This window comes from Ochotona princeps, chromosome 15, assembly GCF_030435755.1.
Source record: "Ochotona princeps isolate mOchPri1 chromosome 15, mOchPri1.hap1, whole genome shotgun sequence".
Classification (NCBI taxonomy): domain Eukaryota; kingdom Metazoa; phylum Chordata; class Mammalia; order Lagomorpha; family Ochotonidae; genus Ochotona; species Ochotona princeps.
Genome location: NC_080846.1, coordinates 27,868,741 through 27,894,011, shown reverse-complemented (window position 1 = coordinate 27,894,011; position 25,271 = coordinate 27,868,741). Strand labels below are relative to the sequence as shown.

Genomic DNA, 25,271 nt, shown 5'->3' with positions numbered 1-25,271 from the left:
GATTATATATATTTTATAGTCTTATCATTACTGAAAGCCATTCTTGAAAATCAGGGAGTCTAATAATCTGTAGATCATGGAAAATCCATTAAAAAACAATAGGAAATGCACTTCAGGTAAAAGCACTTTTACCAAAGCGCAGATCATTCCATTTATTCTGAAGGATTATAATTAGAAAGAAGACTGAAATTTACTACAATTTGTGCTACAATATAGTAAAAACACATACTTCTTCACTGTAGCTTCAATCTGTGTAGTTTTTCCTTTAAGTGTCCATGGCACAAAAGAGAAATTCTTGCTTGCTCTATTCATAAACCTCTACAGTATATATATATATTCAATAATTTTAAATGGATCCTTCATTGCAAATAGAAGCATAACAAAAAAAAAAATCACAAGTTACTTACCTTACCTGCACATGTCAGAAAATTAAGACAGTGATGAATTACATATTACTGTACAAAATTTTATTATCAGAGGCATAAATCAAAGCAGTTTGTTAAAAATACAGATGAAAAATTTTCTCAGAAAAACCATTAGTGCTTGATCAGAATGGAATAAAAATTTCACGTTGAGTAATACTGCTCCAATTTCACTAAATAATTTTTAAAAGATAGCATAAAAACATTTATCTGCCAAACTAACATAAGGTTACTTATTTGGTAAATGTATCAGGAATTTATTTATATTAAAAGAATAGTTAAACTTTAATTCATAAACTGTAAAATATTAGAGAGGAGAAAAATATTTCCATATGGCATATTTTCAATGTTCATCTGGAGAATGATTTTAGGAAAATAACCTCTGTTACTAAACAGACTTAAGTTCATTAAGAACAGTCCATGTAATACTTTTAAAAGATTATCTGAAAAATTCAGTAGTGTCCAGAAAATAAATATGAAATGTCAATGGTAAAATTTCTGCTACCATTCAAGTGACTGGACAATTCATGAACTGTACGTCCTAATCTGTTTTAGTTTTTGCAGTTCCAAACGCTTTTCAAAGACTAGAAAAATACAAATGGATTAAAAATATAGGAACAAGAACGGCAAATATTTCTATAGGGAACTAGACAGCTAGCTATTAAAAGGAGGAAATTGTTGTTACACATTCTTTTAAAAGGCAGAACACAACATTTGAAGAGAAATTCATTTGAAGAATGTTGTGCACTAGAGAAATGACAGTTAATTAGCCCACTTAAAATGGAAATAACAAAAAAATGTACTACTCAATTTCTCACCCGGTAGGTCACAAGCCATGTGAAGGTGGAAAGATAATTGTGGACAAAAGGCTTAAAAGACTGTGAACCCAGTGCAGATGAAGAGAATAGATATTGAAATATTAACTTAGGAAATAAATGCACTGCACATTCAAGGCAGATGTTATTAACACCACAGTAATATTTTCTATAAAATGTTTCACTTTTTCATTTACTTACATGACATTAGAAAATGTGTACCATTAGAAGCAGGTTGACCTGCACAGAGGCAAGTCAAAGCAGTTATCTTAGCCTATATCCGCACACAGCAGGCCCACTGAAAATGTAACTGAGTAAATTGAGCAGTTGCGGTCCATCTATAGTTCTAAGCAAAAGGAGAAAAATACTTGTCTGATCTCACTTCTAAGCAAAATGAAAATCTGGCTAGGCTAATTCTCTTCCTCCGCAAGCAGGCACACAGATTTCACCTCACCTTTGTGGTGCTATTTTGAAGAGCTTTGTAATCTGTCTTTCTTTTATATCATGGTTCCTTGGCTGGAGTGTTTGCTAATTAGCTGTGATAGCTTCAATTCCACTACACAACACACTACTGTAAAGCACTTAAACGAAAACTTTTTTTTTTTTACAGAATGTATGAAGTAATCTTGTTAAGAAATGAGTGGTCAACCAAAATGCCCTGATAAACACATTTTTTTTGAATGAGTCAATGATCATGAGAAAGCGAGCTAGGGGCATAATTAAAACTTTCACAGAAAAAAACTAAATGAATACACTATCATACTTGCCCAAATTTTGGAGGTAGATTAATACCTAATTTGAACTATGAAACACTTGGATTTGCAGAATTTTGAATTCTAGCTAATACCACCAGTTAATTATGAAAACTGACATCTCTTAGGCTTGTCTACTCCTTGGCAAATCAAACATAATGACATTCCACAGTATAATTAAGCAAGGTGATACTCAACTAGCGTGTGGCAGAGGACAACCAAGTGTTTTCTCTTTACTATATCCTAAATCTTTTGAAGTTTAATATAACACAAAAATTGAACTCAAAATAAAATCATCACTTTTAAGATTTATCTTAGTGTTTTAGTACAAGAACTAGGCAGTGTCTAACAGATAAATAACTTCAAAGTACTATTCTTAGTGTATTAAGCCTTCAAAATAAAAATTAAAAATCCTTACTTTTCAAAGTGTAGGCAAAAGCATAATGTCTGTTAGTAGTAGGGCCAGTTTTCAAAGCATTTACTTAAAGGATAAAATTCATTCAGTGACATAGGTATTATACTTAAAAACAAACAGGATAAAACAGAATCTATATATTTCAACAACTATTTTAAAAGAAATACCTGAGTTTAAAAATTTTGTAAGCTTCATGCAAAGTATATCATGTTAGATTTTTCTTTCTATATCACAATAAATATTAAAAATCTTCTTCCATAATCCAAAGATGTTGACCTGAAGGCTAGTCATCAAAACTTCCAATGCTGGAAAAATCTTCAAGAACATTTTGGTACCCAAGTTGAAATATTCGAATTTAAAGAAAGAAATTATTGAGCAGGACTAACATTGTCGAATCTACCTTAAAGAACTGACAATCTAAAATTAACAAATTATCAACACACAAAAAACCACACTAAAACCATTTTAGAAATTTTCAGTTAAGTGTTCCTAAGTAGATTACACGTTCTGACCAATCACTGACATCACCACATTTCTTATATTTTTCTTAAAAAAAATTCTATCCCAATTTAACATCCCAACAGATTGAAAGCTTTTATCTTTTCACATGTTATAACGGCTTTAAAACACAATTATGTGCTATGAAGTCAAAAAGGTTTTTAAAAAACATATTGAAGTATCTTAAAACTTTTGAGTCATACAACATTACCTACACCTAAAAATGATTTTCGTCATCTTCCGTAGAATGCGATGGCTTTTCACGTTGCCCTTCTTCTGACTGGAACATTTCTTTCCTTTTTTTCTTCATTGATTCCTTTAAGCCTCATTCCTCTTTTCCTTCTTGTGTCTAAGGATCTTGTGAAATAAAAGGTGATCAATAAATGTTTCTTCAGTTAAACTGAACCTTGGTGATACTTAACTAGTATTTTAGCTTCTCCAACTTCTAACAAAATTTCCTTAGATTTTTTGCCAATTGGTATATATATAAATATATTATTGTGTAACTAGTTATTAATCTTCTGTTAATCTCTTTACTGAAACTAATCCTGGACTACTGTTGCATAAGAATTATTTATTTACCACTTTGTACACATACATATTTGAGTAAATATCACTTTTACTTATTTAAATGAACCTTGTTGTATCCATATTCTGGTCATCAGTTACTCCAGCTAAATGTTGGAGAAATTTATGCAGAAAGTAAAGCAATTATCAACATATTTGTTATATTTAAATAATACTCAATGAAGTAAAAATAAAAAACAAAAAAGAAATTCTAATCAATGAACTAAATTCTTTGTTCCACTATTTGACTACCAATACCGATCAAAATGAATGTTGAAACTTTGTCATTCAATTGCTAAACATGAAAATTAGAAACAGTTTTTAAAATCATATAACTATAGCAAATATTTGATTATGCATTTTGACGCTGTACCAGCATTTGGAAAATGTCCAACTAACATAAAAACGTTTTAAACATGTTGATCATATTTCAGTTGTAAGAAATTTGTATGGAGAGACTTAATTTATCTCTTCCCAAAATAACTATATAATTTTAAATATGTAATATTGTTATTCTGTTAGTTTCCTTTTGAGAATATTAAGACTAACAAAAATGATCAGACTTATGTGAAGAGTCAAATAAAATGGAACATGAAATGTTCTTTGAAAATGGAATGCATTTAATGAATACATGACATAGTCAAAAAACAATGTAAGATATTATAATATTTATAAATTATTCTGCTATAAAAAGTCACCTCTATGAGCAACTGTTTTGGAAATTTAAACCAAAGTGAGTTTAAGGTTCAGGTAAAACACTACTGAAACTCAAAAAAGACCTATCACGGTAGATACTAGCCTTAAAAGCTAAGACTGTATTTTTAAAACTTCAAAACATACAAGAACATTTTAAGGAAAAAAATGTGTAAAGATGGGAAAATATTTTTATTTACAAGTCAGTTGAAAATATTTAATATCCAGTGGGATAAATGATTTCTTGCTAAATGAAACCAAGTTTTGCTGTTAGGCATATACTTCCATAGTACATAATTAATATTAGCTGTTGGACACTATGAACAATTTATTTCATGCATTTATATCATTTGTTAAGCAGACAAAGTAGAGAGAAAAGATAAAAACTCTCAGTAGAAAATAGAATTTTATAACTACATTTTACAGAATATTCCAAGAATTATCATCAGTTATTTTATTACTTTGAAAATATTACTTTAAACAACTAAAAAAATGTTAAAGCCTGGTATAATTTCAGCATTGAAAATAATAAATTATTGAAAAATATGTAGAACAAAATGCCATCTCAACGTCATTTATACCACTAAATGTTTGAACAACATCAAATGAGGTATTAAACACAGCACATAATTATACACACAGGATTTGATATTGTAGCTATACAAGTTGGTCAAGGCCACTAAAATACTGAAAAAGATCATGATTTGTAACAGGAAGGAAAAAGAACTACAGAGAGCCCTTTTAACAAAACCAAGAAACAATTATTTCAATCAGAAAAAATGTCTCAACTACCAAGAATTTTCAGTAGTTCTTGACACAAAGAAGACAACCATTTCTATTTTACACTGTTCTCTATTACATGAACTCAGTGGTGACATAATGCATGTTTCAGACAGCGTGATATTTATTACTGTCATATCTCATAATTTACCCTGTAAAACTTTGAAATGATGTAGGGATTGCATTTGCTTATTTTCGATGAATGACATAACATTTAGATTCCTCCTAACCATTACATGTCTTGTTTATACCAGAGAATTTAAAATTCATATATTTAATTTGATATATTATTAAAATTTTTAGATGGTATATAATAATTGCCTAAATGATAAAATTCAACTTTAGGTCTTATTCATTCCATGCATTAGGACGTTTTCTTTCCAATAAACTTAAAAACAATTCCATGAATGTTCTGTTTTCTAACATGTTTAACTTTTTAATTGTGCTTGGAATTATTGTTTTAGTAGTTGTTGGCTACTAGAATGCATATTTAAATATTTTGTAAGATTTTAAGGAGTGAAAAACCTTAGGAAAATAGAAAGTGATGTATAAACTTTTGGTTTATGCACAAGTTATATTGGTATTTTGTAATGGCAAACTGCAGATAGTAATTTTGAAGCATATAAGCAATGAGTAGGGAGCTGGCCTACTGGGTGAGAATACAATGTAAAAACACTAGTGTCTAACACATAGTCATAAATATCCTATCCAAAAATTCCAGGTAGAACCGAGTTGTCAATGCTAGAAGAAAGGCTCTGTACACAAGAAAAGTAACTTTTCATCCTACAGGATGGCACAACTGGCATAAAAGGTCATTATATACTTAAAGACCCACTTGAGGTATGGTTGCTTAATGGACATAGACAAAGACCAACACATACAGAAAATTTACATTTCTGGATTCCCCAACACAAGATGGAAAAAGAATCAGTATAGAAAAAAAAAAAAAACCCACTTTCTCAGCACTGACAATTACAAGGTTACACAAAGGTTTTATATAATAGGAAGTCTGACCAAAATGAAGCCAGAATCTATGGGAGGAAGTCATTTAAGACAATTAGAAGTATGGATAGCTTTTACATAAATTTTGTCTCAACTCATATTCATATTGCAGAATAGATCAATGTTTAGAAATTAGGCAAAAACCCTAACAGTTGAGGAATTTAGTCAATAGGAAGAATAAGGTTGAGATAAATTCCTTTACACTTCTTCCAAGTGTCCTTAACTTTATAAAAAGAGAAAAAATTTCTTTGATCTGATGAGATTCCTTTGCACCATGTGCAGTGCATAACATACTATATACTCATGGGGCTTCCCTATGTACATATGCATATGTTTATACTACCTATACGCCTTTAGAGAGTTTAAACTTCAAGACGCTGATTTAGCAACAGTCATCATCGTCTTACAATCCAAGTGTTGAAGTAAGTAGCACTGATCACTTCAAGGGTTGCTTTGCCTCTGTCATTGTCCAGGACTGAGAATGTAATCTTGTCTGATTTTCTTTCATTGCAACAGTGATTGTCATAGATAATCTTTGTGCTTTTGCATAATGCCCAACCTGGATGTAACATAGATTCACATACAACATTAAGCATGCTTGAACACAGGAAGGACCACACATCCATGCACAGCATATTCTGATTATGTTGTCCCAAACTGACTGCATTACAGACATGCACCATTATCATATTTGGTCCTGTGCAGCAAGGAATGTACAGCTGAAGCAACCACGGCTAGTTTCACTTGCGAGAGTCTGTTTAGAGAAGAACACCCAGTGGAGAAACAAAACAGATTAAATGAAATAAATAAAAGTTATCCTCCTGTTGTAATAAAACAAAAAATAAATGAACAACCCCCACCCCATACATTAGCACTGAAAATCTGGCCATTTTATACAGAGCACATTTTTCTAGCTCTACATAAAGCAGGTTGTCTCAAAAAATTCCGACTTGAGTTGTCGTTCATAAGCGACACACACTAGTGTCTCAGAGCTTTCCCTAACCATTGGAATAGCTCATCTTGATAAAGCATTTTCCAGCGCACATTGGCTTCCACTGTTTCCACAGCTCGTGAGAAAGAAACAGCAGCTACCCCATCGTAACTCTTCATGAAGTTCTTTAGCTGGAAATAGAAATTTTAAAACAGTAAATCTGCAAGTCTTACAATGAACTTCTATCCAATTTATACAAATAAGAATCTGTTTGAAACAAAATGCTACAATCACTTTAGGTACTAAAGTATTATGGCGCAGCAATTTTGTTGATGAAATGAAACATACAGATTTTGACAATTAGGTTTTGGACTGAAAGGGGAAGGCTGGACATTCCAATCTGAATAGCTCCAAATTCAGCTTCCTGATTCATGAATACATATTAAAGTAAATATTTTGTGTTTTTCAAGTAGGATTGTCTTTTTTATCAAATAGGTTGATAGTATTTTGGCCAAAAATAGTAGTAATTGAAAGAATAACCAATGTTTCACAGAACCTTAAAAACCAAATATGAGGATGAAGATTCACTTTTATCAGTAGTGAGAAAGTTCATCGTTTCCAAATTAAAAGTATGAGACATACGACTATCTTTGAAAGTAAGGGATTGCACAAGTTATTCGGTAGGAAAAAAAGAAACGATGCTGTGAAAACACGATGATTAAATCAACCAATCTCCGTGACTACTTTGAGGGAAAAAAAATGAAACAAATATAGTTGCATTGAGCTAAAACCTGAACATTTAAATTGTGATTTTTAAATGTACTGCCATAATTTTTACTGGTGTAAGATTATATTTAAAGAGTCCACATGCTCTGGGAATATTTAGGGATTTTATTTCAAGATTAAACATTAACAGATTTTATTTCTACTAGATGTGTCTTAAGAAACTGGCAACCAACCAACAATTGAGATGCTAATAGACAAATGTGAAAAATCAACTTGCACCCTAGAAACTTTGTGTGGTATAATTAGTGTGGGGTGTGAGTCATCACATGGTGGGTGCCACATGGAAGATATGCCACAAAGGAAATTCAGTGCAAAAGACTGACTCAGGAGCAGGAAGAACTGGGCTATGGTGACTGTTTAAAATAGTTTTTTATAATTAATCTAGAAATTAGTCCAGTAAGAGTTTGCTTGTCACAGTTATTGAGATATTGTCGAAGCCCTACTTTCCTAAAGCTGTGTACTCAGTAGCAATGATACCTGCATCGGAGTTGTGTCCCATAGAGAACTTCTGTGCTTTTACAATAAACTTAAATGCAGTGTATAACAGAGATCACTAGTGCTGTATTTAAAATGGATTTGACATTTAACAAAAATGTGTATACAACTTAAAGAAAAAGAAATAAGGCAAAGATTTAGAATTTATGAAATGCCTCCATTATTTTAGGCACAGTGCCAAAGATCCTTATACATGCAGCATCTACTCACATATAAATGAGAACTTTAATGGGATTACTTGAATCATTTCAATTCATAGTCTGAAATTTACCTGATTAGCACATAATACATTTGTATTACATTCATCCCTTGATGAATGTACCCTTAAAGTAACCAATAATGTGTTTTGATCTGTTACAAATTTTGCGTCTTATTAAAATATATGGCATTATAGCTGCATTAGTTACATGCTATGTGTCAGTCATGAAAAATATACACTCTTCTCAAAATATGTTCTACATGATTAGTTTTTCCCTTGGCAGTCACTGAATACACCAGATAGTCAGAAATGACACTTTGGCAGCTGTAACTGGCAAATGCTCTTGGCTTTTGATGAGCTAGCAAAGCAGTCTCACACATGAACAGAACTCCTAACTCTTCTGTAAAGACAAACTATGGATCTGAATATGAACGTGCTAGTGACACCAAATCATAGATCACATCATCCTGCAAAGGCTCTCTCAACAGAAAACGTAACTCATGGGTCTCTAGAGAGCCATTTTGAAAATCACTATTTAAATGGACTAAATACTCCTGAGTACTGTTATCCTGAGGTGACTCATCAGATGCAACTTCGGAGTGCCTTGCTCATCAGAACACATCTGGTCCACTATCCACAGTGCCATAAATTAAGCCTGTGTCCCTCCACAACTCTTACAACAAACATGTTGCCTACGTAGCCATCTAACACATGGATGCAATGCCTTTTTGACCCAGGATCACCTAAGAATGCTTAAGACAGATGGAAGGCATTTGTTATAGTATTCAAATTTGTTTTTTTCAATAGGCTTTTAGTAGGCTTTCTGCTGCTGTTTTTTTTTCTTTTCAATTGTGTTCATTAAATATTTATGCCATTGGTAAGCTTTTATTTTAAAATGCAACAATTTTGACACTTTTATAACGTAACTTTTAGTAACATGTCAGTATTGTTTGTGCTTTCCAATCTTAGCATAAAACTGTCAGACATTTCTTGCTAATTTCTCTATTAAAAGCATTATAGTATCATTAAAAAATTATTTCAGGGTGATCTAGGCCCCCGGGTCAGAAAACAAATTTTTTTCAGAGTAGATGCCAAATACAATACAATCTTGGCAAGTACATGAATGAATAGAAGTAGTGATTTTCCCATTCTGAGATATATACCTCCAACATTAAAAAGTATAAATGGGATGACTGTGATGTACAAGATCTACGTTCCTCCCCAGCAGTGTCCCACAGTGGGTTCAAGCAGCAGAAAAAAGCATGACATTTATGATGCAAAATGACAAGTGCCTTGGAGGTTCCATTAGTTTAAAATTCAAGAAATCACAGACTGACTCTTGTATACATACTGTCCAAATGGCTAAAGCCATGCAATTAAAAGAGAGCTTCAATGTGACAATCTCTGGAAGGTCATCTGGGGGGTGGGCTCAGAAAGAGCTCCTCTGCTGAATGCCCCCGGAGCCAATGAGGATCACTAAAATCCCAAATAAACTTTCTGACTTCATAAAGATGCTGACTCCCTTTGATCCACAAACTCTTAGATGTAAGAATATGTCCTACCCAAATCATTTTTCCCAAGAGACTTCTGTGTTTCCTTTTTGTCACTCATGTGTGGGTTACTCAGTGGCGTGTTATTTTTTTCAAGGTGCTACAATTCATTTTAGATGTTGTTGTTGTTGTTGATGTGGCTGTCCTAACTCATACTGGTTGTTGACCTCGTTTCATGGCCTCTCATAGGGTTTATCATATACAGACGTGGGGGTACAATGCAACATGCACCCCTGCATCCAGACGAAAGATGGATTCCCAATGAAACTATCGAACATGTGTAGAATCAATAATTGCAAAAACTTGGAAGCAACCGAAATGCCCATCAACAGAAGACTGGATAAGAAAGTTATGGTTCATTTACTACATGGACTACTACTCAGCTATTAAAAACAAAAGCAAAAACAAAAACAAAAAAACGAAATGCAGCCCTTTGTAGCCAAAAGGGCCCAACTGGAAACCATTATGCTAATGGAAATGAGCCAATCCCAAAAGGTTAGATAACACATGTTTGCCTTAATTTAACATGAAATGATGTCAATCCGAAAAACATTACCTGTAAACTGCAATATTATTTCAATCCCAAACAGCCTGTATCTCATGCAATAAGATGTTGTGATGTAACCAATGAACCAACAATCAATGTGAGTCAGACTGCTTATGATCTACATCAAAAAATTGTAAAACCTAATTTACTTTCAAAACCCTGTGCTACTCAGAAATGGGGCGGGAGAGCAGAGAAATCTTCCATCTCCTTAGAATGTGTGAGGAAGATGTGAAGTATAACTTATCAGGAACATAACAGGTAACTTATAGACAACAGATTCAAATCAGCATTAGGCAATAGTAAAATTACAAAGACACACAGGGGGAATCAAGAGTGATCCTAACAACCTCTTAACAGGAGGTCATATGCACAGAGCAGTGGGGGACCCCAGAGTGGAGCAGGGGGACAGGAGGAGGCTTGCATTCCAACCCTGGAGACTCCCGGATCCTCACCAAGGATTATCAGTATGGGCACCAAGGACTACATCCCAACTGCCAAAGAGACCACGGGGAACTGGAGAGCCTTCAGAGGCCTAGAACTCGGAGGTCATCCACACCTTTTTGGATCTACCACACTGAATGGAAGAAGCCCAAATCCTTCCTCGCAGGATCCAAGGTCATCGGAACAACAGCTAGGAACCCTGAGCGATCCGCAGAAACAGAACAGTAAACTTCCTTCGGAACTAGGGAGAGGAGCTTTCTCTGGTCCTTACTTAGTTCCAACTCTGGATCCCCACCCTCTCTTGCAATGACCATCAGGGTCGCTCCAGAGCCCCACCCCAAGACACACACACACACACACACACACACGAATAGATAGGCAGAAAACAACAAGGAAAGCTTAGAGCCAGACAGGAAATGGTCAGCATGGACTCATACCTTACTAGGTAGGACACAACGATTAGTTACTCCACACTAAGGTATTGAAGATTTCTCTGCACACCCCTCCTAAAACTGTTCTGCACCTCAATTCTGGACATATGCCTTGTTAGAGTTAAAACCCAATTTAGACTATCCTAAAATCTGCCAAGTTCAGCAAAATTATGCTTCAACACTATAAACTAAAATGAAAATAGACACGATACAGCTGAATAGTACCCTATGGCCATTTTAAGGTGTATAGCAGCCGGTTCTGTGTATAAACTAAAATTGAAATGTCAATGAAGTAGTCACAGCATGTGGTTAAGAACTTGCATTTTTTTTTAACATATTGGTTACTCAATACCATGCCAATTAATTCCATAATGTTGTAAATTGTCATTGATGTTATGTTGTGGCTTTAAATTGATTGGGACGATATTCTGCCAGCTCTGCCTTCAGACCAGAGATGGTCTCCCTAAGAAACTGCTGAATTTACCTGGAAGATAAGATGCTGGACTCTATGCTTGGTATACTCTTGCAATGAAAGAATCTTGACTGAATTTGAAATGTAATACTGCAACAAGGTGGAAGAATCCACCATGGGGGGAGGGACTGGGGGATTCCCAGAGCCTATGAAACTGTGTCACATAATGCAATGTAATTAATAAAAAATACATGTATTAAAAAAAAGAATATGCCCTACCCGAAGGGTGCAACAAGTTTTCTACTTATTAGTTTCATTGTTCAAGGGGGGAATGCAACCAGATTGTTTTCAACTCTGTCTTTAGGAAAAGGAATAGATGTAATTGTCAATACAGATTAGCTCCTTCACCTTACCCAGAAACAGTGCTCCCCAGTCCTGCGGATAATAATTAGATGATGAAAGTATGAAAAAGCCTCAGGCAGAAGCTGTTAATCTAGAAACTCAGAGCAAGGGATCTGTAGTGAAGGGATTCCTCTCACTCATTCCACCAAGGGCCTGAATTGTAAAGTTAGCTGCTTTGTAGATAATGGAATAAAAGCCACAATTTAGTTGTGGTTTCAAAATCCCACTGTTCACTACACCAACCCCTTGTAACATCTAAAATGGCAATGTAATGACATGTAAAAACTTAAATACATGACAGATGTAAAATGAACAGGATGTGTTAAAATTAAATATCTTTTTTATGACCTAGTTAACAGATGGACAATATAAAAAGAAAGATGGAAGAAACGAAGAAAAGTAAAGGGACAAGGGATAAGAGGAGGTGAGCAGGGGAGGGTTTAAAGATAAAAGGAGAAAGAATGTAGAGCATAAAAGAGACAAAAAGATGGAAAGAAAGAAATCTTTCACTTGCATGCTCACTTAAACTACTTCACAGGTTGAGATTAAATGAGTCTCTGATTTCCATATTATTGAATATAAAATCATGACATAAAACATCTTGCATTTAGATATAGGGGAAAATGCAAGCAGTCATTTATTGAATTGCTCCTTCTGTTCCCTATGGATATAAAAAAGTCCTTTCCATTTAGTTTTCTGTGTTAAACATATGAGTATAGTAAAACATATTCTGGGGTTTTCAAAACTAAATCCTTCAGGGTTGAAAACACACGTAGCAGGGATAAAGTCAGAATTTGAAATCATTACAATCAGAGACTTAGCTTACATGGTGTGAAAGAATCCAAGTTAAGTTGTGGGGGATGATCCCAGGCATCTGGGCAGTGTTAGGAGAGATTAAGGAAGATGCCAGGGTGGGTGCTCCTGGGAGCATGCCAGTCACTGAGATTAGTTCTAGTGAAAACCGAGGGTGCTATGACTCAATGCTACACAGTAGCTACACTTCATAACAGATATGAATAGCAGAGGAAAAGGAATAGATGCTTGAGGACCAAATCTTTGCAATCAATTAATGTAATGGATATGTTGCTCCTTTTCTTATCAATTTACTTTTCTCCATTTCAAATCTCATTCCATTATAGATATGAGTTGCTGGCTAGAGAGAGAGAGAGAGAGAGAGAGAGAGAGAGAGAGAAAGGGAGAGAGAGAGAGAGAAATGAGCAAGCAACAAAAATTATATGGTACAAAGTTCCAGAGAAATAAACCATAGGAAAAAGAAATTTTAAGACTCTACATTGTAGATGGATGCCATACCATAAAAAATGCTTATTTTCATTAATGAAATTACTTTCAACTTTGGTACACAGAATTTTAAAATAAACTATCTATCTTACTGTGTACTGCAAGACAAGCTGCTTTCCACACATATGCATCTGTCCATTTAATAGTATGGATAATGAATATCATTATTATTACATCCAGGTACCCTTAGTCTATATAACCTGACCACAAATTCACGTCTTGCTCCTCGCTGCCAACCTTAGTTCTTTATACAAGCCCTGAGTCATCCATGTGACTGCTACTTCGTGAATCCATAACTGGGCTCACAGAATCATTGTATAAACAATTGATTTATACATTTCTATCTACAGTGAATTTTGTGAAGCCAGATTTGTTAATCACTATTTTCAGATATGTTTTGTAGATAGCCAAGAATTAACATGTTGGATATACCTTGCAAATAATGAATTAAGCCTTTTATGTGTATGTGTGTGTAAAGGAAATAAATATGCTGGAAAGATTGGCAGAATTAAAGTATAATTTCATATATTTAAAAGGGAAAAGAATAAGAACTCAAAATATTTACCTCTTTAAGTTCACCCTCAGTATTAAGAAATTCCGTAACTCCACTGATCAGTTTAGAATTCATAAATAATGCTTCTCCATACCTCAAAAAAGAAAAGTACATTTCACATCAACATAGGTAGTAATTTAAGAGATATTATTATAAAACTTTAGTATTTTTCTCAAGGGTTCATCTGATCAATGTGTTAAGATTACAGTACTTCCAAGCAGATTCAAGGGAATCTTGGGGTGCATAGGGATACAGCGTGGGACACCGTCTGATCCCATTTGATTTGTCTTACATCATTTCAGATAAGACTAACTGAAGCAAATTTTCTCAGAAGAGGGTTACCTTAAAATTAGTTTAGGAATCACTTACTTCCGAGGCCAGGCCTGAGCAACATTGTTTGGCTATGAGGCAGCTTGGCTCTCTATACAGAAAAAGGATTCCACCAAGCCAGGCAGGCTGCTGAACCAAGGTAGACACATTATGTCCCAGACCCTTGCATCTGACATGTCATAGATAACACTAACATTGTTTGAATCAAACTTCTCAAAAATACTGCCCCAAATACAAGTTTTATTTTTAAGTACAGACATTGAAATAGCGAACAGTTGATTTGGTTTGTATAATCTTTGCGTAAAAAGCACAAATTTACTTGCCTATATCCAAGGTAAGGAACCACTGAGTCACTGGTTTGGAAAGAGATCTCATTTCACTAATTTGTTTCTATCATCTAAGGATAATTAGATCACGAGCTATCATACTCTTGAATGCAGCAAAAGTACACAATAAGACAAGGATTTTTGGAAGTAAAGGTACAACACTGTTACAAGGTTTTGTTTTAAATGCAGCCCTATCTTGTAGGATCTTAATGTAGTTTCCAGAGAACTTAGTTTTCTCATCTGTAAAAGAAGGGACCAAACAAGGTGACCACCAACATTTGATCTGATTCTAATATTGAACTGCTCCCTGAAGCAAAGTGAACTAAATGAACACAAACAAACAAGCATTGAATTATACTAAAATCAGTATGTGGCTAAAGAATTGGCCAATGTCTGGTGGAGAAAAAAAAAAGGCCATTTCCAATGAGGTTGTCTGCAGGTTTTATTTATACTGATCTCAAGTGAACACAGAGCACTCTATCACTCTTTTGGAAGTTATTACACTATCTAGTCACAGAGAGCTGGGCATGCAGATATTGTTGCTCTTTTCACTGATGAAAGGACTGCTGATAAAATTATACACAGTGCTCAGAGAAAGTGGCTTTAGTTTTGGGGCTTAGATACTGCTTTCTGGAGAATGAAGGCATCCCAATGGAGTAGTTGTGAACAACAGTCAAGAAACCAATTTTAAGCAAAGGACCAACATAAACAGCAGCAAAGAACTGTGAAACCACAAGGTTGGTGACAGCTACAAAGAGTTTGATATCACGAGGGGACAAAATTGTGAGGCTGGGCTAGAACAACGGATCAAGAAGGCATGCTGAGGGCATCTTAGGAGGTTTAGTGTACTGTCCACAGCAACTGAGGATTGCAGCAGGGGGATATCACCTCTGCTTTTGAGAAAGATTCGTGCAACAAAGGGAGGAGGTTATGTGTCCCAATAGTACTGAATGTAACTGCAGAGCAGGGAAGTAGAGGTTATATTGTAAGAGTAAGGGTGAAAGGGTTGAGCTCACACTTAGAAAATGATAACAAGAAAAGAGAAAAAAAAGCAATACATTGGCTTGAGCAATGAGTAGATGAATGATTTACTGAGAAAAGGAAGGCAGGGGGAAAAATTATGCATTGATCTTTGACAGCATGCTTCACAAAGTTCCTCAATTTATTCTACAGCATTAGCTGAGGGTTAGGTAAATCAACGGGTTAGAGATATGATACCAGGAGGGACTGAAACCATGAGAGTAGATGACAACTAAAAATGAGAAAGAACCTGTAGCTTGTGAAGAAAAAAGTATCTTGAACTTAATTTTCATGAACTCCAAAATTCAAAGATTCACAGGAGCGTGAGCATAATGAAGAAGACACTACACATGGGAAGGTGAACACTATTATTATTTTAGAAGCTTTGCACTTTAATAATCTATCTTTCAGACGCAAAATAGGCACCACACGAACAAAACATTTTTTTGGTGGGAATAACCTATATTTTCCATTAAAACTGATCTGCAAATCACTCTTTAAAGAAGTTCTGTGTGTTGATGAACAATTCCAATCATTGCAAGTTTTGAACTGAAAATATTAAAAGGTCAATGTGCCTTGTTAGAATAGCAGTGGTTTCTGAAATACATGCAGATAGAAATATATTTTATTAATTCTGACTTAACTGATTTTATCAAGGCAACTGAGACAGGTGCACTTACATGTAATAGTTTATATATCAGTTTTTAGGAGACCTGACATTGGATCTAACATGGACTATAATTGGATTAACTTGACAATTCAGGTTTGGAAAAAACATCTAGCATTAATATGCTCTATAGTAACTTTAATTATAGGATATCATAGAGATTATCAAAGTAATAAATTAGCATGCATTCTAACATATTTCAATGCATAATGCAGTATTTTCCAAAATTGGGGCTGAAGAATTCTCACTATGAAACAAGGTATCTCAGCAGTAAGTTCTCTGCCTCTGGAGTGATCATTGACTCACATGAGCAAGATTTCTTCTCTTCCTTATGGTTTTATTTCAGGTATTTTATATTTTTAAGGAAATATCTAAAAGTTCTTTTAAAAAAAATTCAAAAACCATTTGCAGAGAGGAGAGAGAGAATGAGAATGAATTTCAACTGGTTCACTTCCCAAATGCCCTCAACACCTGAAGCTGTGCTGATCCAAAGCCAGAAGCCAGAGGTTCCTTCTGGGTCTCCCACATGGATACAAGAGACTAAAAACTTGAGTCATTCTCCACTGCTTTCCCAAGACACACTTAAATTAAAACAGCCATACTTGGCTTTGAAATGGAGCATCCATAACATAAACTGCCCGCAAATGGACTGCTGTCACCACAGGCAGAAGCTATGTCATCACACTGACCCACCATATTTTTAAAAATTTCTATAGGACCAGCAGTGTGGTGTAGGGGGTGAAAGCCACTCCCTGAAAGGCTCTCGGTCCCTAGGGGCTCCTGTTCATGTACCTGGCCCTATACTTCCAATCCAGCACCCAGTTAATACATTGGAAAGAACAGCATAAGATGTCCCAAGTGACTTTTACCACACGGGAAAACTGACAAAGTTCCAGGCTCCTGACATTAGCATGGCCCAGCCCTGTCCACTGGGGTCTTTGGGGAGTGAACCAACCTATGGAGGATCTCTCTCATTTTCTCTCATTTTTGCCCTCTATCTCTGCCTTTCTCTGTCTTTGTGTTCATCTCTCATGCACCCTCTGATTCTGTGATTTTGAAATAAATAATCACCAAAAACTTCTATAGAACTAATTGACATTTCTTGTTGGAATATCATTGTATCTAGTTTACATTTTTTTTTTTTGCAAATTTGTAACATTTATGACATATGGGTTTCATGACATGATTTCTTCAACAATCGACAATTTCATGGCTTGCTCTGCTAAACTTTTTTGTCCTTCATGCATTCCCACAAATAATCAAGAGGGCAAAAATCTTCACAAAAATAATATTGCTAAAAAATTATAAAAACTCTAGTTTCACAGGAGTTACAACTCCCATCTACACTGACTATCTTAACATATAATTTTAACACTTTGATCTTAGATCTAACACAAAGGACCTTTATTCTTTATGCCTTATTAAATATATTCAAATATTAATGACTGAATTCTTAATTTTACCTGGTATTTAATATCTTCCATTTGTCTCTGAAAAACTTCCAGGCAAGATCTCGGCCATGTGGATTTCGAGCCACATGGATTATGACATCAATTGCATCTTGATCAAGTACCACTTCAGAATTCAGTGATAGATTTAGAAGTCTGTAAGAACAGAATTGTGGAGAAATTTCATCCAATAATTCAAACACTTTTACAGATTTGCAAAAATTGTATGGTCTAGGTTATCAAGTGCTTTCAAAGATTCATCCAGGGCAAGCCTTCCTGTTACAAATTTACCAATAGAACAAATTCTTGTTTATCAAAGGGACAATGATCAAATTAATTTTGATTAAGTTAAGGAGTCTTGTGCAGACAAAAATCACAACTCTAGTTGGATGAGACTTCTTTAAAATTTTTATTAATATTTAGTTTCTTAATAAAATATTTTCCTATATAATATACAAATTATATATGGTCATACAGATATGATAACACATGAATTTAACCATATTAACAATGAAGTGTTTCTAAATACTTCAGAGTAACACTCAAGAAAGTAAGGAAAAAAACTTCCGAGTTTATTACCAGAAAACACTTGGCTTTCAAAAGTTAATTTAGAAAATAACTGACCTACCTGTTTAATAAATTTCTGTCATCACTGCAAGTTAAGGCTTCCAATAATATTTTCTTCTCAGAAACTGCCGTGCTGGAATGGAATTTCATCCATATGAATTCCCAGACATCCTCGTCCAGTAGTGACACTCCTGTACAGTAGACGATGTCTCTAACATTCAGTGGTATTCTAAAGAAGTAACCCATGGTGGTTTTCTGTTAATTAAAAGCTTCATAGTATTGAACACAAGGACAGATAATGTTTTACTACAGTAAGTTCTTACAAAGATGATTTTGCTCATCAACTTTTGCTTGAAAGACAAAGATACTACATAGTAATAGTGTTCATATTGGTGACTGAATGAAAACAGTGCTTTTACTCAAAATACAAAATAGTTTCCAATATAATTTTTATAGTAGTACCATATTCAAAATGCAATTAGAAAACAAGGTAGTATTTTCTGACTCAATCCAAAGATGTTTTCTTTCATAATTTTAAAGTCAAAAATTAGAATACTAGTCAAAGACAATAACTAATCTGGATAAAACAGAAATATTTTCTTCTAACTCTTGTATAATTTTCTCTAAAAGCTATTTTCTACAACATCATCCAAATTATGGAATATAGAATACTGTAAATGTAATTGATACATAGGTAATAAAGTATAAGAAGGAAATTATGAGAAAGTAGAAAATACACTTCCTGTACTTATTAACCTGACTTAATTAGACCAGGGTTTTCATAAGCTGTACATGTTTTTTGTTACCAATATCTACTTAGTTCAGAGGTAGACGGACGGAGACAGCAACACACAAAGAGCTCCTTCCTGCTGGTTCTCTAAACAAAGGGATGGGAACTCAATTCAAGTCTCCCTTGCAGGTACCAGGAATCCGACTGCTTGATTCATCACCTGCTGCCTTCCAGCATACATAATGGCAAGAACATAATAGCAAGAAGATGGACTCTTGAGTGGGGCTGGAACCTGAACCTGGGAACTCCAATGTGGGAAGTGTAGATGTTCTACTTGGCATCTTAAGTGCTGTACCAAAAGCTTATTCCAATCCTAAATTTTTATATCTATTTTGCCACAGTGATTTGTTTTATTAATTATTATTCAAGATTTAGTATATATCTCATATTTACTGACCTTTAAAAATGCTTCTCTAAAAGAAGAGTTTGAAAATATAATTGTTGGGACAGCATGGTGGTATAGTAAGCTAGTCCTCTGCCTGTGGTGTCTGCGTCCTATATGGGTGCTGGCTCAGGTCCCAGCTATTCCACTTCCCATCCAGCTCCCTGCTTATGACCTGAGAAGCAGTGAATGTGGCCCAAGTGCTTTGGCCCTGTAGTCACAAAGCAGACCCCTAATAACGGGGTCCCTAGTCCAGCGAGTGAAGCTCCGACACAGGTGCTTGCTCTTATGAGGATTTATTGAAGGACAAACTAATTACATAACATAACATAACAAGAAATCCAAGTATAATACAGAAGGGCAGTAACTACAGCATATTTACAGGCTTCCTCTTCTACTACTACTACTACTACTACTCTACCACTACTCCTCTTTGTTCTTCTTCTCTTTGTTCTCTCTCAAACTTAGGTTAAAACCCTATCAACAGCCAATTGCAACAGGGCTGCTTGGCCACGCATCAAACACACCAATCACAGCCTTGATCGCGCACACACACACCAATCACAACTCTGATCACGCGCACACCATGCAGACTGCATGAGACCTTGAACCAATCCTCTGCAACTTCCTAAAACTTGTTTACTGCCTTTGTACCGTGAGAAGACAATAACAAGCGCCATCTTGGGGCAAAGTCCCGCTCTCCACACCCTAAGAAGCTCTTGATTCCAGGTTTCTGGCTCCTGATCAGCTCAGCTTCGGATTTTCAGTCATTGTGGCCTGAATCAGTGAATGCAAGCTCTCTGTCTCTCCTTCTTTTGGTAAATATGCTTTTCCAATAAAAATAAGTAAATCTAAAAATAAAATAAAACATAGTTCTGCTTTCTATAGTATTTACTAGTCTATTATTAAAGCTGCTCATTTATAATTTGAATATGGTAACTACACCCTATTTTCTAAGGATAAGAAAAAGACCAAACTCTTTTAAAACTTTATGACCTCAAAAAACACTGCTTTAGTTAAAGCAGCATTTGGAAAACAGGAGGGAGTATCTAAATCTTACCAGTAACCTTATCTGAATTTCATTTTATAAATAGCTAATAATGGCTACCATTATGATACTATGGAATTATACCACATTGCAGAATTGTTCTATAGATTACAATACTCATAATTGTGTCTTTTCCTACAAATAATTGAAGGATGTGGAAAACAGTTAAACTTCTATAACTGGAGCTCTTTTATTTCGTGGGTTCATCTTTTTGATTTATTGTTAATGAAATTAAATGAAACAAAATGAACAAAGGCATGGAATAAACCATAAGAACTTTGTATCTTTTGCTTGTTTTACATTTGAGCCTGGAACCTCTTGTAAGAAATACTAATAAACACTTTCCTAATGACATGTGACAAGAGTTTCCCCATGCTCTGTTTACGACCAAGTTGTCACAGATTACACACTTGAATTAAATAAGGAAAGCTTTGCCTTTACATCTCACAGGTTGTGTTCAATCGTGATAGATATAAGATTACAGGGATGCTTCCATCTTCACTAACTCAAAGAAAGCTAACAGTTCTGATTTGTCTCTAATTTAACACTTATAAAACACAATTAGCTTCCTCCTGACCTCAAATATTGGTTTACAGAAGACAGTATTACATTTTTTGTTGCAAAACTGTGACAAAGAAATGAATATAAAAGCTTAGAAGAGAAAAAAAAATTTATTTCAATCACTAAATCAGGAATGCAAATTTCTCAATATTTTTAAAGAGAGCAACAGTTCATTTTCTAATAGAAATTTATTAGGCTATTAATTTACTAAAGAGAGGACAAGGACAAAGTCCATTGGGTTAGGCTTGCTAGTGCCCACTGAACCAGTCTGTATTATTAAGGGTTTCTAACAGGAAAGGAGAAAAATGAGACACAGCTTTTCAACTATGTTTCCTAAAAAGTACTAAAGTATTATTATAGTCACTAGCAATAGTTTATGTATTTGTCATCCAGTAGCTCCTATTGGCTGCCTGCTGGACTATGTCAACACAATTTTTTTTGATCAATTGAAAGCTCTGAACACTCACTTAATAGCATCAGATGGAAAACAACATTTTTGTTAAATATTATATCCCAGATTGCATGTTTTAGTCTTCAACTATATTAGTATGACTATTATTATCTAAATCCATATTCTGTATTATAAGATAACATAGAAAACTGAGGAAAATCAGTATGTGGATGCTTTTCTACCTCTTTTTCCCAGCTTAGGGTGGCTAAAAATGTTTAAATGCTGTTTGGTATATGTTTGCTTGGGCTTATTTTATTTGGTATCGCTGTTGTTATAGTGAATGCTCATTTCCTTCTTTGGATTTAGGCTGCATTAAGTCAATATATCTATGATGCAGTTGCTGTCCTTTATCTTCTGCCTGCTGGGTGTCCATAGTATATCCTGGTTTATTTGATGAAGTCCTTTCAGGTCCTTTTGTTACTTTTTCATTCTTTTTTTTTTCTCTAGCTGAATAATTTCCAATGTCTTGTCTTGAGTTTGCTGACTCTTCTGTCTGATCTGATCTATTGTTAAAACAAGCAGATCTGTAATCTGCTTGATGTTATTGAATATTTTCTATCTTAGTTATAATTCTCAATTTTCACTTTCATTTCTCTTCTGGTTCAACTGAACTTTCTTTCAACAGTTATTTTGAATGCTGTGAGGAAAACCATACAACCCTATTGTATCAATATGAATTTCTGAAGCCATGTCTTATTCCTTTGCATACATTATATTACCATTTCATTTTCCTGACTCTCTTGTATTGAGATCTACACATTGACCTTTCTTCCTGTTTACAGACAAGCCTTATACAGAAAATCTCTCCAATTCTCCCACCACTAATTAGCCTATCCATAGATTGGAGGCCTCTAGTAACCATTTTCCTTACAAGGCCAACCAGGTGTTCTGCATAGCTACAGTATGTACCCGTCCAATCCAGTGTCTCTGTTCTCTCCACCTGACTCTGTTCTCTGCACCTGACTCCTCAGAACTCCCTCCAAGACTAGGAAGTCAGATGCTAGCTCTTTGGGTAATCCTTAAAGAAGCTGGGACATAGAATGCACAGGGCATCTCTTTCTTTCAGCAAGGGGAAGCCAAGAGGTGCTGTTTTCCTTCTAGGTTCTCTGTGCTGAGAAGCAGCAGGGAAGATCTGTGGCATCCACTAGAACAAATGCCACATTTAAAACATTTGTTTTAAATTAAAAAGAAGAAAAGGAGATCTGTGACTCATCCTGATGAACTATGCTATGGGATGGGGACATCTCAAGCAATGTCTTAACTGCAGTATGTAAATATCTATCCCTAATTACAATTTATAAAATGCAGATTTAATCAGTAAGCTTGGAGAAATACTTGATATTGTTAAGTCTGAATTACCACAGCAAGTGCTCATTCTGTTCACCAGCAGATACTAAAATGCTAAACGAATGAAAAGGACATAGGTTAGTTATGATTTACAGATCTGCAGTATTGTACACTAGCCACATACAGAGTAAGTTGCAGATATTTTGAAAGGGCATCTAGCAATGAAAATTTTGGATAAAATGATAGAGACTGCCTGAGAAAAGCTACCACAATTTGCACAGATGAAAGGAGACCCTCACAGAAAACACTACTTATTACAGGTGCAAGTTCTACAGTTGTATCTTCGGTTGCACACCAAGAAAGATGGCATAATTTGGATATGTTTTGAAAGAAATTTCATGAAAAATTTCAATCCTGTGAGCATCCATCTCTTTCTGCATCATGTTTGTATCAAATTTGATTATTGTGAAAACCAACACACACATATTTCTACCTATATAATTTTAAGACTGTTGATAGTCCATTGAAAATGATTCCTCAGTCAAGGGTACAGATTCCCCAAATCGCAAGGTAAAGCTTCTATTAGGAGACACTGGGCGGTATAATAGCATATTTTCCTACGACTCCTTGGAGAGCAGACACAAAGCTGATTAGCCAAAGAAAACAGCCATGTTTTTCCCAGTATTTCTTCTCACTCCATCAACTCCTCATCTTCCAGATGAGGAATTAATGTACAGTTCACAAGCTCATTTCTACTCATCACTGAAAATATAACAAGACTAGAAAGCACTGACTATACCAAGAGCCCTCAATTCCCAATGATTTCCATTGTTAAGGAAATCTCTTGTTGCTAAATTGGTAAAGATGTTCTAATAACATTTTGGCAAAATGATTGCTCTGGGGACAATTTAAGATCTTTTTGTGTAAACCAAAGCCATTAGAAACAAATGAAAAAAGCTCATTTGTTTGTAAAGATTGGTCTAAAAAAGCCACAGAAGCCATAGTTATGAACGGTACAAATAAGCCCTGTGAGACAGTCAGGATTACAGGGAGAGAAGGTCCCTCCTAGTGAACATGAAAATTGTTTATGAAGATCTGAATATACCCACAGTCATTTTCTTGTGAAGTGTTAGCTCAGAAGTAAATCTTTTACCAGAATTTTATCATCTGGGAATGTCATCTTTGCTGTTTTTTAAGATATGTTACACCTAGTATCCATGAACAGTGCACTTGTCCCATAATCTTAAAGTAAAATAACTCCTTAGGCAAATTTCCAAAATGTTTTGCTATGAATATTTTCAATGCTGCATTATTTGTTAAGGTAAAACATCCAGATTCAATCAAAATATGAACATGAACTGCCTGACTTACGTTATAACCCAAGCCACAACTTAAAATAATGTTATGAGCTAATAGATAATTATGTTATCATTTCATACAAAAATAGATGTAAATTAATAGTAGCTTTGCTTTTAGCAATCATACAATATGTATACTCTTTGCAGAAAGCAGCTGAAAGCATAGATAAATGAACATCAGTGCATACTTCAGGTTTAAAACACTACAGCTGACTAATATTTCTTTAACTCACTTCAAATTTCATAACTTTCAATATTACTTTAGAAATAAGAAAATGTATAGCTATATTTTTAAAAATAAAATTTTGTCATAATGAAATATAAACAACATATAAAATGTTTTTGAATAATTTAATCATTCTGATGATAAGTTCAAAATACCTTCTAGAGGAAAAAATCATACTTATCAAAGAAAAAATGATTTTTAAAAATTGGATAATTAATTGAAATGTGTCTGTTTTTAAGCAGATTCTCAGTAAACCTAATTTGGCCAGTTGCTATCTTTCAGTCTCAGCAAGTCAAGGTCAATGCTTTGGGATTCATTTTTTATCCTAATTGAACAAGGTTCAAGTATATGAAGTCTAAAGTCTCTTCTTGCTCTGTTAATAAAGATTCTTTTCATTAGTGATTGTATTAACATTGAAACGTGGATTTAATTATCCTCAAAGACAATTGAAAATTTTTTCAACCCATTAGCCTCTTTAAGTGTACCTCTTTGTTTCAATGGCTCTACACATGGGGCTAATACAGAACTGGTCCCAACATTTAATTTATTTTAATTAATTTACAATTAATTATTTGAAAGTTCAGTTGCCTACTCTAAAAATCAAAACTTTTGGTTGGCGTTTCCTTGCCAATACTCTGAATCTTGTTTTTCTTGTAAGTTCTTGTAACTCATCTCTACCGGGGAAGGCAATTCTTGACTTTAAAGAATCACACTGAAAAGTAACCTGCATTACAACAGCTGATACTCTGCACAATGTCTTCCACCTCAACTCTGTTTCAATTTCTGCTTTTAGCATCTGTCAATTTCCTTGCCTGGAAAA

General features: G+C 34.6%; 1 protein-coding gene across 1 annotated transcript in view; it reads right to left on the bottom strand.

The window, feature by feature from the left end:
* Positions 1-6,339: 6,339 nt before the first annotated feature.
* TRHDE (thyrotropin releasing hormone degrading enzyme) overlaps positions 6,340-25,271 on the bottom strand; it is a 360,129-nt gene continuing 341,197 nt past the window's right edge. The window contains exons 16-19 of the mRNA XM_058673432.1: positions 18,410-18,577; positions 17,797-17,937; positions 14,003-14,084; positions 6,340-7,066 (exon numbers count right to left, since the gene is read on the bottom strand). Coding sequence (XP_058529415.1) covers positions 6,923-7,066; positions 14,003-14,084; positions 17,797-17,937; positions 18,410-18,577 — 535 coding nt within the window. The 3' untranslated portion in view covers positions 6,340-6,922. The remainder of the gene's footprint in view (positions 7,067-14,002; positions 14,085-17,796; positions 17,938-18,409; positions 18,578-25,271) is intronic.